The sequence below is a fragment of the Carassius gibelio genome, chromosome B23 (genome assembly GCF_023724105.1).
Source record: "Carassius gibelio isolate Cgi1373 ecotype wild population from Czech Republic chromosome B23, carGib1.2-hapl.c, whole genome shotgun sequence".
Taxonomy (NCBI): Eukaryota; Metazoa; Chordata; class Actinopteri; order Cypriniformes; family Cyprinidae; genus Carassius; species Carassius gibelio.
This window is the reverse complement of record NC_068418.1, coordinates 21,293,210-21,308,235: the sequence shown is the minus strand read 5'-3', so window position 1 is coordinate 21,308,235 and position 15,026 is coordinate 21,293,210. Positions and strand designations below refer to the sequence as shown.

The window sequence follows — 15,026 nt, the reverse complement described above, 5'->3', positions numbered from 1 at the left end:
CAACCCCATTGGTGACGTAAATATCATGCGCCAGAAACACGGTAAGACCCACTGAAAGTGGAACGCGGGCCAGATTTTACATTTGAAGTACAACCTAAAGCAGAATTTGTCGCGAAATCGTACAGATTGGAGACAAATATGAGTTTACATTTCGGAGGTGACTCGGGATTATAACTGCGTGTTTCCTTCTCGGTATGTTTACGAGTGTCGCAGCATCATTTCTTGTGAAATCGAAACCTAAAAAGCCGAGTGTTGATTTCACTTTGTGTTTATGTGCCACACAGTTAGGTTTCTAAGACCATTAACTGTAAAATTCCCCAATAAATCTGAACATTTAAGTTACAGAAATGCGATAGCAAGGACGATAGATCTATCTTAATCATTTTATGGCACATTTGAAGCCCAAATAGACAATACCTTCATATTGCTAGAGCAGCTGAATAAAGCTTAATATTTAGTTATGGCTTAATTTTTATATAAAGGAAGAAATAAATGATAAATACCCTGCTTGCTACCTGCTTACTATTAATTTTACTTATAGTTTTGACATCGAAATGTCGAGATAGATACTGAAGATTGCAGCAGTACTATTTATTAATATCCCTTTTTAAGGTTTTGCAGTTTTTGAATGTGTTTTAAAACCGTTAAATTTTAGATCCAACGAATGATTTGATGAAGAGAACCAGTTCAGCTTTATTCACTTATATGTATAACTTAGTTGACGTAGGTGAGAAACTGTACTCAATGTAAAACTATATTAGATCGCATTTATTTTATCATTATTATGATAATGATGATCTTTTGAACTATTTTGTGATATTTTGTTTTCATAACGTTGTCTTTCAGACTTTTATAGAAAATATGCAACATATCTAAGTTTTTATTTAATTCGAGTTTATCTGCTACTGTTAATCATAAGACGTTTTTACATTTACATTTACAATTATTCATTTAGCAGACGCTTTTATCCAAAGCGACTTACAGATGAAGACAGTGGAAGCAATCAAAAACAACAAAAAGAGCAATGATATATAAGTGCTATAACAAGTCTCAGTTAGGATAACACAGTACACGTAGCATGGGATTTTAAATAATATAATAAATAAAAAGAAAACAGATAGACTAAAAAAAGAATAGAGCAAGCTAGTGTTAGAGGTCTTTACATCTACACACACACACACACACACACACATAGAATTGCATAATTAATGAAAAGAAAATAGAATATAAAAAGATTAGAAAGGTAGTTAGAGTTTTTTAAAGAATAGAATTAGAATAGTGAGTGTTAAAGTTAGAGGGTCAAATAAAGATGGAAGAGATGTGTTTTAAGCCGATGTTGAAGATGTAGAATCTTTTATTTCGAATTAGATTATTTTTTTTGTAGACTTATTCTGATGCGCAATGTCTGAAATTTCAGATGCACTCACACCATACTTCCTATTTTATTCCTATCTCTATTCTGAAGGTTTCTATCGAGGGATCTGTTCATTTAACTTTTCTGCTTGTTGACATTTATAGAGTGTGATGTATAGAGATAGCCAAAACCCTCTCTGCTATAAGTGTTGTTATTTATATATATATATATATATATATATATATATGTATATATATATATATATATGTATATATGTATATATATATATGTATATATTTATAATTTAAGAAATGTTTATGTTATGCATCTTTGTTTTAATCCAGTGATGTTGTGTTTTTGAATGAGTGCAGGTTCTTGGAGCTCTTGAATTTAAGATGAAGAGAGGGGCACAACAAGCATTGGGCGAGCCTCTGAAGAAGAGGAAGGCTCTCCGTGAGGACTCCTCTGATGAAGATGAGGAGGAGTCTTCTCAAAGAACCACCAGTCAGGGTTAGAGAGCAGTTTCATTACGACACTTTACACTGTTCACACGGCCATATTATTTTGCTGGTGTAGGTTTTTGTAAGCATATTTTTATTTTCCTTTTTGTCTCCCAGACTCAAGTCCGAGCGAATCTCTCAGCGATGTTGAAGATCACAAACCCAGTTTTTCCAGACCTTCTGATTCCCAGAATGCCGAGGGCAATGATGCCTCTGACAAATTTCCCATGTATAACAGAGTCTCTCAGAAACTCATGGTAAAATAAACACCTCCTCTCATTCTTTTACTCATGCCTATGAGTAAACTCATAATAAAATGGTCTCCTCCTCTGTTTCCTTAAGGCCAAAATGGGTTTCAGAGAAGGCGAGGGTTTGGGAAAGTTTGGTCAAGGACGGAGAGAGATCATAGAAGCATCCACCCAGCGTGGGAGGCGAGGTTTGGGTCTGACCCTGAAGGGCTTCCAGGGTGACCTGAACGTAGACTGGCAAGATGAGCCAGAGGTACAGCAACACTTCCAGAATGTTTCTTTAATGTTAAAACCAAAATAATAGTAGTCCAGGACCTTTATTTCTCATTTTTACTCTCAGCCGAGTGCTATAGAATCAGTGACGTGGTTTCCAGAAAGTTCTCCAGAGATCCCAGATGCAGATGAGCTGCAGGATTGGATGACTTTGGGCCAGGTATTGCAGCACATATTACCTGATGAACTGAAAGGATTAGTTTAGTTCTTTTACTTTCTATGGTAAAAGTTGTTTTTGCTCAGCTGTTTGTTGTCTCTTGTTCACAAACATTGTTTTATAATTATAAGCTTTACTAATAAACCTTTGGATCTCATAATTGGCTTATATAATGATCAAATGTTTTGCCAACTTCAAATATTGTGTAAATCTTGTGAAGTTATTATTTGCTGGGTTTCCTTCCAGATTGCTGCTTTTATGACCTTGTATGAATTAGGAGATTAAATTAAATATTTGTTCTTTTATAAATGCACCTCTCATACTGTAGTACTTTTTAACACAATTAAAAGGCAAAATAACCTTATACATTAATATAAATTCCCTTACGCTTTGTCAAAAGTTGTGGTTTAGTAATAAAAAATAAAAAAAGGTTTTTTAAAAGTAGTTTCTTATGCTCACCTGCATTTAAAAATACACTAAAAACAGTAATATTGTGAAATCATTACAATTTAAAATACGGTTTACAAAGCTAAAGACTCTAGTTTTCAACGATCCTTCAGAAGTCATTCTAATACGGTGATTTATTGCTAAATACATTTTTTTTATTATTATTTATGCAGAAAACAATTAAGTGTTTTTTTGTATAGACTGATGTATTTATCATTCCTTAATGAATAAAAAGTACCGCATTTGTTTGAATTTTTTTTTGTGTGTGTGTGTAAAATTACACCTCTTTACAGTCACTTCTGATTATTTGGAAGTGTCTTTGCGTATTAAAAGTATACATTTCTTTCAAATAAAGAGTATTAATATCTTTTACAAAAACGTACCCTTTGAATGGTTGTGTACATTCATATAAAACATTTTATTTATCAGATTCCAATGTTTATATGTATGACTGTACCTTTGCTTATATTTTTAGAAAAAATTAAAAATTGATGATGAAACTGAATTTTGCTCAGAGAATCTACTGCATCTCCTTCTTCGCTGCAAAGTGAGTGTCAAACATCTCTTATGTTTATCCCGTTCTTACATAAGACCGGACACATTGTGCTCTGTGTCCTGTAATAATGTAACATGCATTTCTCTTCAGAGTGTGTTTGATGACTTAGAGGGCGAGGAGATGAGGCGAGCACGTACTCGATCAAACCCTTATGAAACGATCCGAGGGGCTTTCTTTCTCAACAGGTGGGTGGCGTCTCCACATGCGTGTAATAACAGAAGCATATCTTTTCTGAATTTTTTTCTCTCTTGTTTTGTCCTCAGAGCTGCCATGAAGATGGCGAACATGGATCATGTTTTTGACTATATGTTCACTAACCCAAAGGATTCTCAAGGGGTGAGACCACAGTCACACAAGCTAGAAATATGTGCTGCGATTATGTTTTTGAACCGGATGTCTGTGTGCAGAAGCCCCAGACGCGTGATAAGGATGGTGAGTTGCTGTATTTCGGAGACGTGTGCGCAGGACCGGGAGGATTCTCCGAGTATGTGTTGTGGCGGCGGCGCTGGCATGCGAAAGGTTTTGGGATGACGCTCAAAGGAGCCAACGATTTCAAACTGGAAGATTTCTATGCTGCTCCCAGTGAGCTCTTTGAGGCCTACTATGGTATGAGTTTCAACCATTTTAACATGAAAAAAAACAACTATTGAACATTTGTACTGTATTGATCATAGAGAAAAATTAATGTAATACCTACACTACTGTTCAGAAGTTTGGAATAATAATAATTAATTTTTCAGATGATTTTTTCTATCGCTTATGCTTAACCCTTAAGTCTCTTATGCTTAACCCTTGTGGATTGTTCAAATTCACTACCCTTTCGTTATGTTCGGGATGAAAACATCCACTCAATTAAGCTGCTGTAAAAATGTATCAGAATCATTTTTTTCTTCTTCAATTTTTTTGCATAAATCTGTTAATCAACTTCAGTCCTGATCAAAACTACCAAATGTTTTTTTTTAAAAGATTTTAACTCTTTAATTGCCAAGTTCATAAATGATGTCACTGATTTGGTGGAAAAAATGACTTATTTTCAATATAAAAGTAATTGTGGCTGGATTTTTTTAAAAACTTTTTATAACGGTCTTGGGCATGTCAAAGATTAGTAGCAACATTGGCTTTGATGCATTTTTAGTTTTTGTGCAGCATTAGATTTAAAATTTTTCTCCCTAACTTGTTGTTGGTGGCTGTTTTTGCCCCATTGACTTCAATTATAACGACATTTTTTGATTGCAAAGCCATGACACCATATAATCATGCATTCTTGATTGCTTGTGGTTTTCCCTTTTGCGAAGAGGTAAAAATTGTTACTTTTACAGTTGATCACTAGGTGGGACCATTTACCCTTTAGATAGGCCTATGCACAAAAAGCTTAGTTTCTGACTTGTATATGAAGATATATGGAGTATAACAGCATATTATATTGTGTGTGTATTATATTACACTGCTGTCGCAGTTTACACAATAATATTAGGCAGAACAACTTTTTCTTGATCATAAAATCAGCATATTAAAATGATTTCTGATGGATCATGCGAAGAACTGAAGACTGGAGTAATGATGCTGAAAATGACCAGCTTTACCATCATAGGAATAAAAATATATTGAAATAGAAATCAGTTATATTATATTGTAATAATATTTTACAGTATTACAGTTTTTATAATCATGTAAATGCAGTCTTGGTGACTCTTTTAACCACTTTAAAATTAGTTATTATTCCAGTTCCACTTATATCGGTGGTAGAAATGTTTAATCTAGTTATATATATAAAAAAAGGTAAATTAAAATATTATTTTCTTTTGAAATTAAAATATGAATTTCTTTTGATTGTCTCATTACCGGTGTTTCAGGTGAGGGTGGGATTGATGGCGATGGTGACATCACGCGTCCGGAAAACATCACTGCATTTCGTAACTTTGTCTTAGACAGCACTGAAGGGCGGGGCCTGCACTTCTTAATGGCAGATGGGGTAAGACATGCTCTTCTCTGATTGGTTAAAATATGATTATTGCTGGTGTGTGATTGGTCGATATATTCTGATGGTGTGTTGCTCGTCAGGGTTTTTCTGTGGAGGGCCAAGAGAACATTCAGGAGATCCTGAGTAAACAGCTCCTTCTGTGTCAGTTCCTCACTGCCATGTCTGTCGTCAGACCAGGTATCTTCTGTGATTTTGTTTGTATGCATGTAAAAAAAAAAAAGGGTTGGAAGATGCAGAGTCTTCCTGGTTAAATCACTCAAAATCCTTGTTTTCCTTGAGGATGTTTTTCATTTCACTCAGTCTGTTTTTTTCTTCCTCTTTGCGTGTTTTCATTCCCTTAATGTTGAAGAAGTATCATTAAAACTTGATCATGCTCTGCTCTAGGGATGATCAACATCAATAGAGCGTCCTCCATCTCTGTCATGACACACAGTATCCTCTTTTGGGTTACCATAGCTCTCAAGGCGTTTCACAGTCCCAGACATTCAGTTTTGGAGGACAGCCAGTTCTTAAACAGCGGTTCCAAATGATTTCATCTCTTTAATGATGTCTCTCTCAAGGCTTTGAAGATTATTTAATGCTTTTTCTTGCCTTGATATTATTGTACAGCCTTGTCTCAGATCAGTTTGGATTTTATCTGGGGGTGCGCCCAGACACGAGTCTATTTATTCTGAAATCCTGTAATTAGGAACGTTATTATGAAAGAAGACTTGGCTACTTGAGAGCTAATTTTAGGTGTATCAAATCAATGGTAACATGTTTTACGGTTCTAGCATTGAAGAGCCATATTTTAAAACACTTTTTCTTTTTCTGAAGTCCACCTTTTCAGTCAAAAAGATTCTCTTACCTTTTTATTTTAATAGGTTTTTTTTTGTTACTGTGCTTTTAAGATTATGTAAATGTCTTATGTTGTGATTGGTTGTTTTCTGTTTTAGGGTCACTTTTGCTTCCATTTCTCACAAAATCTTGTGTTTTACAGGTGGCCATTTTGTGTGTAAGACTTTTGACCTGTTCACACCGTTCAGTGTGGGCTTGATTTATTTGGTGTACCTCTGCTTTGAGAGGGTCTCGCTCTTCAAACCCGTCACCAGCCGGCCTGCCAATTCAGAGAGGTGTGTGTTCATTATCCATTACTCATTTTGAAAGAGTGAGAGACCTTTGGGGATATGAGAGAGCTGCTGGCAGTGGACACTCAAACTATACCTTTATACTTTATTTTCACAGGATGAATTTTGAGTGTATCACGGCTTCGGAAAATATTAACTGTTTTTTTAACATTGGTAACAAATGGATATTTCTTGAGCATCAAATCAGTATATAAGAATGATTTCTGAAGGATACTGTGACACTGAGGCAATGATGCTGAAAATGCAGCTTTGCATGACAGGAATGAATTGTAAAATATATTATAACATATATAGAAAATAGTTATTTTAAATTGTAATACTGTTTCACAGTGTTACTGGTTTATACTATTACTAGTGAGCTTGAGAAACCTTTTTCAACATAAAAAACGTAATTATTCGAAGAGTTTCACTAGTAGTGTGTGAATATTATTAATCTTTTTTATTTATAATCAGTTATTTTTGTACTGGGTCTTTTTTTAATAATAAAACTGTAAAATAATAATTTAAACCTACTTATTAATGCACATCCCTGATTATATTACGCATGTTGTTGTTATTGTTAAAAATGATTGGTTAATGAGCATGTGGTACTGATCTTCAATGTCCGTCTGCATGCAGATATGTGGTGTGCAAGAGTTTAAAGCCAGGCACTGATGCTGTCAGAGAATATATGTTCACCATCAACCTGAAACTGAATCAGTTTCGACACGCAGACAGAGACGTTACCGAAGTCGTCCCTCTGGACATCATTAAAGGAGACACTGACTTCTTCCAATTCATGATCAACTCCAACGAAAGGTATCATCATCGCCTCTTTTGTCTCGCTCTCTCGATGCATTCATTCATGCTTAGGTTTATTTATTGAACTCTGATCCCTTGTCTTGCAGCCATTGTGCAGTACAGATCAAAGCGCTGGCTAAGATCCACGCATACGTCAGAGATACGTGAGTTTCAGGGCATTCATCTCATACTCTCTTTTATTTGTTTGTGCGCATGTGCCCGAGTCTGTATGAGCGTCACTGACAAGGCTGTGTGTCTTTCTAGGACACTGTTTGAGGCCAAGCAAGCAGACATCCGCAAAGAATGTCTCAAACTGTGGGGGGTGAGTCCAAAAACTATAGCCACAAGCTTCATAGTGGACTGAGATTTAGTTTAGTGCTTTGTGGTTCTGTCTGAAAGATGTAAATAACATTGTTTTACATAGTTATCTCCTATAAGGAGAAAATGATGCTCATTTGAATGATTGAGACGTTGAACGTCTTTATCTTTGTGCAGATTCCTGATAAAGCCAGAGTCACTCCTTCATCATCAGATCCAAAAACAAAGTTCTATGAGCTTGTGAAGGTAAGAGTGTGTGTGGGCTTTGAAAAGTTAGCTTGGAATGTGGTAATGCTCTTGTGGATGTGATGTTCAACATTAGAAGAGCTAAGTGGGTGAATCACATGGAACCTATAATGTCAGGGTCATAATTCACCTAAAAAAAAAGAAGAAAGAAAGAAACAGTTTAAACATTTCAAATAAACAAAAACTTTTTTAAACTTTTTTTTTTTATGTTTTCCAGTGAGATTGATTATATTATTTAAATTGTAAAATTTGTTTACTGTAAAGAAAATGAACTGTACTAAGTTTGTTTCGTTTTATTTAAAATACATGTCTTACAAAAAAAAAGGAATCTAAAGTTGCTGTAAAATCAAATGATACTGCATATGATAAATTACATAAAGTAGGTTATGTTCCAAATTTGAAGTTGTCCATGAACAATCACAAAAATCTCTTCCTGAGTTTTTTTTTTTTTTTTTTTTTTTGATTTTCCTGTCACAATATTTCTTCTATCGCTAAATAGTCACTAAATGTAACACTAAGTGTACTTTAAAAATTAGAAAAATGTTTGGTTATTAAATTATTTTTTACAAAATAGTACATTTTGTAATATGTAATATGGGAGGAGCCTGGTAAATGGCCATTTCTATGGTAAAGCAATGTTCAACTTTAAATTGGGTTTCACTGGATGAATTTTGAGTCTTTAGGCTTTTTAAATGATATATAAATTGGAATAATTACATAAATGTGTGATAAAAATAAAATGTTATAAAAAAGAGTGCCAAGCTGACAATTAACAGTTTAAAATAAAGTTTATATTTTATATAATTAAACTATAACTATATTTCTCTGCTTACTGTCTTTTTATGCCAGGGCTCAGATATGGACAGTTTTAATTCCAGACCAACTGCACTGAACTCAGAAAATCTGGAAAAGCTACAGCACGTACTGGACTACAGGTGCATTGTGGGAGGAGGAGAGCAGCTCTTTCTCCTGGGACTTGGGGTAAGGAATATGTCTGTGTCTATCAATGTTATATTTATATAGCCTATATTTATATTGTGTTGTGTTGATGTATATCCTTATATACTACTTAAAGAGTGAAAAACCTAAACTGTGGGTGTATGCAGAGATCTCAGATCTACACCTGGGACGGCAGAGCCCCGTTTCGCTGGAAGAAACTGGAGAACTTCAAACTGGAGCTGCCCAGAGACACACTACTAAGCGCAGAGATCGTCCAGGAGCTGAAGGGAGAGGTGAACAGAGAGAATTAGTGTTGAGAGAGAATTATTGAATGACAGCTTTACATTAATACTGTAAGGGGAAAGAGCTTGTGTTATTTCGGTATGCTTTTTTGTAAGAAGTTTTATTCTGTGTTTGTAGGGAAAAGCCCAGAGAAGAATCAACGCTGTGCACGTTCTTGATGCTCTTGTTCTCAACGGCACTGACGTCAGAGATCAGCACTTCAACCAGAGGTCTTTTTTATTACATTATTACATGTAGAATTAATTTTTTTTAATATTTTTTCGGTCTTTCACTAACTACAAAATCAAAAAAGATGAGTTTCTCATTAAGAAATGATTTTATTAAACCAGTTTATAAAGTGCAATTTTTCCACCAAGATACAGTTTGTGTGATGTAAACAATAACAGAATATTGCTGTGCATTGCTGTTTTGATTTAAAAACTTTGCTATAATTCATTATTATGTAAAATACTTCAAAAGTTCGTAAACTTGAGTATAAAGTCCTAAATTCATAAAGTCATGGAATTAATATCGGCATGCACTGCAAACTTTTGTTTTCCAGTATAAATATCTGAGCATCTTTAAATCAACAGTTACTTGATGCAAATTGAAGATCTGATGCAGTGTTTTCTGAGAAACGTAACAAAGTTGAGCTTATGCTTAAAACGAGAACAAATATCTGTCAATGGGTAATGGGACTGTACAATTAATCAAAACACCTCCAGCGATTATGAAAATACAATAATCTAGTTATTTTAAATGATTATTGTGCTCCAGGCATTTCCAGCAGTGTGCTTTTGCACCTCCATGTAAGCCCAATTTTATGTGCAAATCAGTAAAATCGTGTAACGTGACTTTTGCGACATGGAACGTGCTTGATTTATTTAGGTTAATTAGATGTATTCATGTTTTTAAAAGCGCAAAAAAGAACTTGCTCTGGACGCTACTGCTGCCAACTGTTTGATTAATATTAATCCAACAACAAAAGACAGAAAAAATCATTCACTGCTCTTGACTGAAGGACTTTTTGTAGATTTAATAAGAAGCGAAGGAAGTTTAATTCTTACAGCGAAGACTATGCTGTTTATTGGAAATTATATTTATCGATCGCTATCTTTAAATAAATCATTAATTTAAAGTTTGGGTTATGTAGCCTACTCATAATCATGTTAAATAATTGTGATTACAGTATTGACCAAAATAAATATGTTTATGATTTTTGTCATGATCGAGCAGCCCTTGTCTTTTGACAGACATTTGTTTTTGTTTTATTCTTAAACTCTCTTCGTCTGGATCAGTTTCTCCACAAATAAGTTTTTTTGTTTTTTTAATAGACGTGATTGGTAGTTTGACCTCACAAATCAGAAAAAAATAAAAGAATCTTGTTCTTGGTGCAGAATCCAGATGGCCGAGAAGTTTGTGAAAGCGGTGTCCAAACCCAGCAGGCCAGACATGAACCCCATCCGGTAATATTCCTTTCTCTTTGCGGTTGTGCTAATTGCATATCAGGGACAGCCCTGGGGGCCAGGAAGTCCTGTGAACACCGGAGGGGGCAGTATGTCAAATTAATGAAGATACTGTGTTTTACTAGAGCCTAGACAGGATCTTTCATGTTTATGATGATACTGCAAATCAGTCCGCTTGCTGTTTCAGCCACATTCATTCATTCATTCATTCTCTCTGTTTTTTAGAGTAAAGGAAGTCTATAGGTTAGAAGAGATGGAGAAGATTTTTGTGAGGTGCGTTTAAACACAGCATGTAGATTATTTAAAAAAAAAAAAAAAAAAAGAAAAAAAAAAATATACATATATATATATATATATATATATATATATATATATATATTAGATATTCTTATTGTTTCCCTCAGGTTGGAAATGAAGGTAACCAAGAGTTCAGGAGGGATGCCAAGACTGTCGTACACAGGCAGAGATGACCGTCACTTCCTCCCTAGCGGCCTTTATATCGTCAAAACAGTGAATGGTGAGAGAGAAAAGAGAAGTAACTGGATAAAATCTAGTGACGTGCCTTGTTAAAAATGATTTTATTGTCTTTTTTTTTTTTCTCTTTTTGACAGACCCATGGACTATGGCGTTCAGCAAAAGCTCTAAAAGAAAGTTTTTCTACAATAAGCAGACCAAAGAATCAACTTATGAACTGCCACCTGGTTCTGTGGCACCTTTTCAGTAAGTATTAATGTGCCAGTATGAATCAGTCCTGCATGACTGGCTCTATACTGGCAACCGATTTTGGATTGAAGCCCCTGAGCAAGAAAAATTGCATTATATAGCTAATATTTTCAAGAAGATTTGCATAATCTACTCTGCTTGTAATCTGCTCTGCTCTGATTTGGTGCTCAAGAAATATTTCTTATTATCATCAACATTGAAAACATTTGATATACTGTTAACAGTTAATATTTTTGTGTAAACTATGATGCAGGATTCTTTAATTAAGTTCAAAAGTATTAAAGGGGGGGTGAAATGCTCGTTTTCACTCAATATCATGTTAATCTTGAGTACCTATAGAGTAGTACTGCATCCTTCATAACTCCAAAAAGTATTTATTTTTATTATATTCATAAGAGAAAGATAGTCTGTACCGATTTTTCCCGGAAAAACACGAGTGCCTGGAGGCGTGACGTGTGGGCGGAGCTAAAGAATCACGAGCGCCAGTAGCGTTGACAGCGTTTGGAAGCTGTGACAGCTGTGAAGGCTGAAACTGAACGAGAGCAGCAGCAGCAACGACTCGCTCCGAGCGGGGCTCGAACCCGGGTCTCCGGCATGGGAGGGGACGCACTAACAAGGAGGCAGAGATATTTGAAGCAGTTTTACTCACCGCCTGCGGTTCCAACATACGATCGTGACCCTTTTTCGTTGGGATTGCATCCTTAAGAAATAAACGATACGCAAATCCGTCGTCAAAATGGACCTTGTTTGTAAAACAAGCATTTTAGAAATTCAGGGAACAAACACTTGCACTACTCCGTTGATGCTCTGTAAAAATAAACTCCATCCACTGGTCCCTTAATGCTGTTTTTTCTTTGGTAATCTGTGCAGGGTTGTCTTGCCCTGGCAACCAAAAACACACTTCTTTTGTGACATTTTGCGACGCTCTCGCTCTGATCAGTGATTGTTGTGCACAGCCTCTCTCTGCTCTGCTATACGGGAGCGCGCGTTCTTCCGGGAGAAGTGCCTCAGGACCCATACAAGGAAATTCCGCTCCATCTAACGTCACACAGAGCCATACTCGAAAAAAACTTTCCGAAACTTGTGACAAACCGGAAGGAGTATTTTTGGAACAGAAATACTCCTTCAAACGTACAACTTAATTTTTGAAACTTTGTCCATGTTTAGCATGGGAATCCAACTCTTTAACAGTGTAACAACTCAGTATGCATGAAATAGCATTTCACCCCCCCTTTAATTACTTAAAAAAAAAATTGTACTGACCCCAACTTGTATGTAATGTAATGCACTCTCATTCATAGATTACCTGTATGCTTTCTTACTTCAGAACTTTTTTTTAAAACGTGTTTCTCTCTTTTCTCCTGTTTCTCAGTGCATGTCATCTAGACAGGCTGTTTTGGGCTTGGGAGGAGGGTGTCCGAGTTCATGACTCCCAGACACGGGTCAACCCCGACAAACTGTCTAAAGAAGACGTGCTTTCCTTTATCCACCAGCACTGTCAGCATTAACAACACATGTACACATCACAATCATGCAGCACTACCTACAGAACGAAGCATATACTGTACGTTCTCCTCACCACCAGGGGGCACTGTAGCTTTCACCAGAATCTGCTGAGAAACATTCAAATCCGGTTTCTTCACACTTCAAGGCTCTCTCCAAAATAGCCCCTGTGAGTTATACGACAGGCCGTCTTGGTGCTCGGTGGTGTGTATCTGCGTGTGTCCATTATCCTCTGAGGAGAAAGAAACTCAGATGACATTACTTTTCCCTTGTCCACATGTTTTTCTCCTGAACTTCAAAACTTACTTCCTCACATGAATTATTCCTCCACTCATCGATCAGATGTATAGCTGCAGATGCTATTAATCAGTGCAAACCGTTAGATAACCATGTAAAACAGCATGACAGTGTGTATTCGCTCTGTGTGCATGTGTTGCCTTGTTTTCCTCAATTCGTTATTTTGTTCAAAAACATTAGACTGGGTATTACTTGGCATTTCTGGTGGTTCTGGAAAAGGATTTGAATTTTAAACCTGTCCGTGATGTTGATTACATTAAACCACTGAGGAAGTTTATTCCTTGAGTAATCGTGGTCCGCTTCATCATTTGTCTCTATTGGGTTTAAAGTCACAATGAAACGGAAGTAGTGACAGATGTTTTTGTGCGTGTGAAAAAGAAAAAAGAAGAGTGGTGGGACTACGTTCTTTTCATCGGTTGTTGATTGGATTTTGAGATGTGGGTGTGACACTCAAAAGCGTTTTTTTTTTGTTGTCGACAAAAGCTGAGAGACCACAAAGAGCATACCACTTGATTTTATGCTCCATTGTAGGAAAAGAAAACTCTGACTGAAGATTTGGAGCTGGGACCTCCGCTGATTTGTTTCTGCTTGATTGAGAATCCACACAATCTGGAAGAACAACAGAATGTCTGAATGAAGTGTTTGAACACTTGAAAACTTACAAATGCAAGAAGAGAACTAGATATTTTTTATTTATTTATTTATTTATTTTTACTCTGTTTCTTAGTCAGAACAGATTGTGTGAAATTTAGCTTTACATCACTTGCTCATCAATGAATCCTCTGCAGTGAATGGGTGCCGTCAGAATAAGAGTCCCAACAGCTGATAAACACATCACAATAATTAGCAAGTAATCCACACAACTACAGTCCATCAATTAATGTCCAGTAAAGCAAAAAGCTGTGTTTGTAAGAAATACATTTATGAAGATGTGAAAAAAATGATCTCGTTTTGAATCGGGAGAGAAATATGCACAGATCAAACACAGCTCACAAAAAATGTTCAAAAATAAAATATACGTTTTTCTTTAAACCTGTTCAGAAGAAGAAACATCATCATCTACATCTTGGATGGCCCGAGGGTGAGTGAATTCTGAACCAATTTCAATTTTGGGGAGATCTATTCCATTAATGTTTATTTAATAAAAAAAAAATGTCATGCTTTACAGTTGCACATAGTTTTGTGACGATACATGCAATCATACATTAGCGATTGATGATCTAGTAGAAGTCACTTTTGTTGCAGTACAATAATATAATTACATTTTTTTGTATTTTGTGGTTGTTATGGTATTTGGGTGATTTCTTGCAGATATTTTGCTCCCTGGATGTCCCTTCTTTAATAATAAGTCCCCCCCCCCATTTCATCCACCGGTCTGGTTGTGTTTTTCATGTCAAACGTAATACTTTAAGCTTAGGAGTTTCTTCACATCTGAACCCCAGGTTTTATGATTCAGGACAGCGATGCCGCCTTCGCAGGAGGAGGGAAAGATGGAGCATCCTTAAGGCAGGTTCAATTTATTTTGTCATGTCTTTTATTCAGTAGACTTTTATATCTGTATTTTGCTTCTCTAGAACAACAATGCATGAACTGTCACCATGACTGACACATCACTAATGAGCATATTGTGTGTCTTCCTGCGTATTTTCATTTGTTCTCTGAAGCTGGAGGTTTCTGGCATCTCAAGGACAGCGGGACACAGGCGGTCTTTTGTATGCAGGTGTAATGAGAGTCTCCCACACCCTGTTTCCCTATCCATCTCTTGCTTTGAGTTTGTGACTGGAAAGCTAAGCAGAGATTCACCTCAAAGGACAATTAAATTTCCCTTT

General features: G+C 35.9%; 1 protein-coding gene across 2 annotated transcripts; it reads left to right on the top strand.

Moving 5' to 3' along the window:
- LOC128011264 (cap-specific mRNA (nucleoside-2'-O-)-methyltransferase 1) lies at positions 1-13,486 on the top strand. Of its 2 annotated transcripts, none has more exons than XM_052593462.1 (24): positions 1-41; positions 1,726-1,864; positions 1,972-2,111; positions 2,197-2,355; positions 2,443-2,535; positions 3,455-3,526; positions 3,626-3,720; positions 3,799-3,871; positions 3,943-4,141; positions 5,389-5,507; positions 5,597-5,693; positions 6,496-6,628; positions 7,262-7,441; positions 7,531-7,587; positions 7,688-7,745; positions 7,919-7,987; positions 8,837-8,968; positions 9,094-9,219; positions 9,347-9,438; positions 10,606-10,674; positions 10,900-10,947; positions 11,079-11,191; positions 11,286-11,394; positions 12,770-13,486. In XM_052593462.1, exons 2-24 carry the CDS (start codon positions 1,750-1,752, stop codon positions 12,903-12,905), a joined length of 2,484 nt encoding a protein of 827 aa, XP_052449422.1. In that variant the 5' UTR covers positions 1-41; positions 1,726-1,749; the 3' UTR covers positions 12,906-13,486. The 2 variants fall into 2 exon arrangements, with proteins under 2 accessions (XP_052449422.1, XP_052449424.1); XM_052593464.1 differs by having other exon boundaries at positions 36-192.
- The last annotated feature ends 1,540 nt before the right edge of the window (positions 13,487-15,026 follow it).

What these genes read in the sequence shown, in the direction of transcription:
- LOC128011264 (XM_052593462.1), top strand. Translation starts at nt 1,750, where the DNA reads ATGAAGAGAGGGGCACAACAAGCATTGGGCGAGCCTCTGAAGAAGAGG. An exon ending in ACTTCTTAATGGCAGATGGG is followed by an intron (nt 5,508 to 5,596) that starts GTAAGACATGCT and finishes GTTGCTCGTCAG; the next exon opens with GGTTTTTCTGTGGAGGGCCA. An exon ending in AGTTCTATGAGCTTGTGAAG is followed by an intron (nt 7,988 to 8,836) that starts GTAAGAGTGTGT and finishes TTTTTATGCCAG; the next exon opens with GGCTCAGATATGGACAGTTT.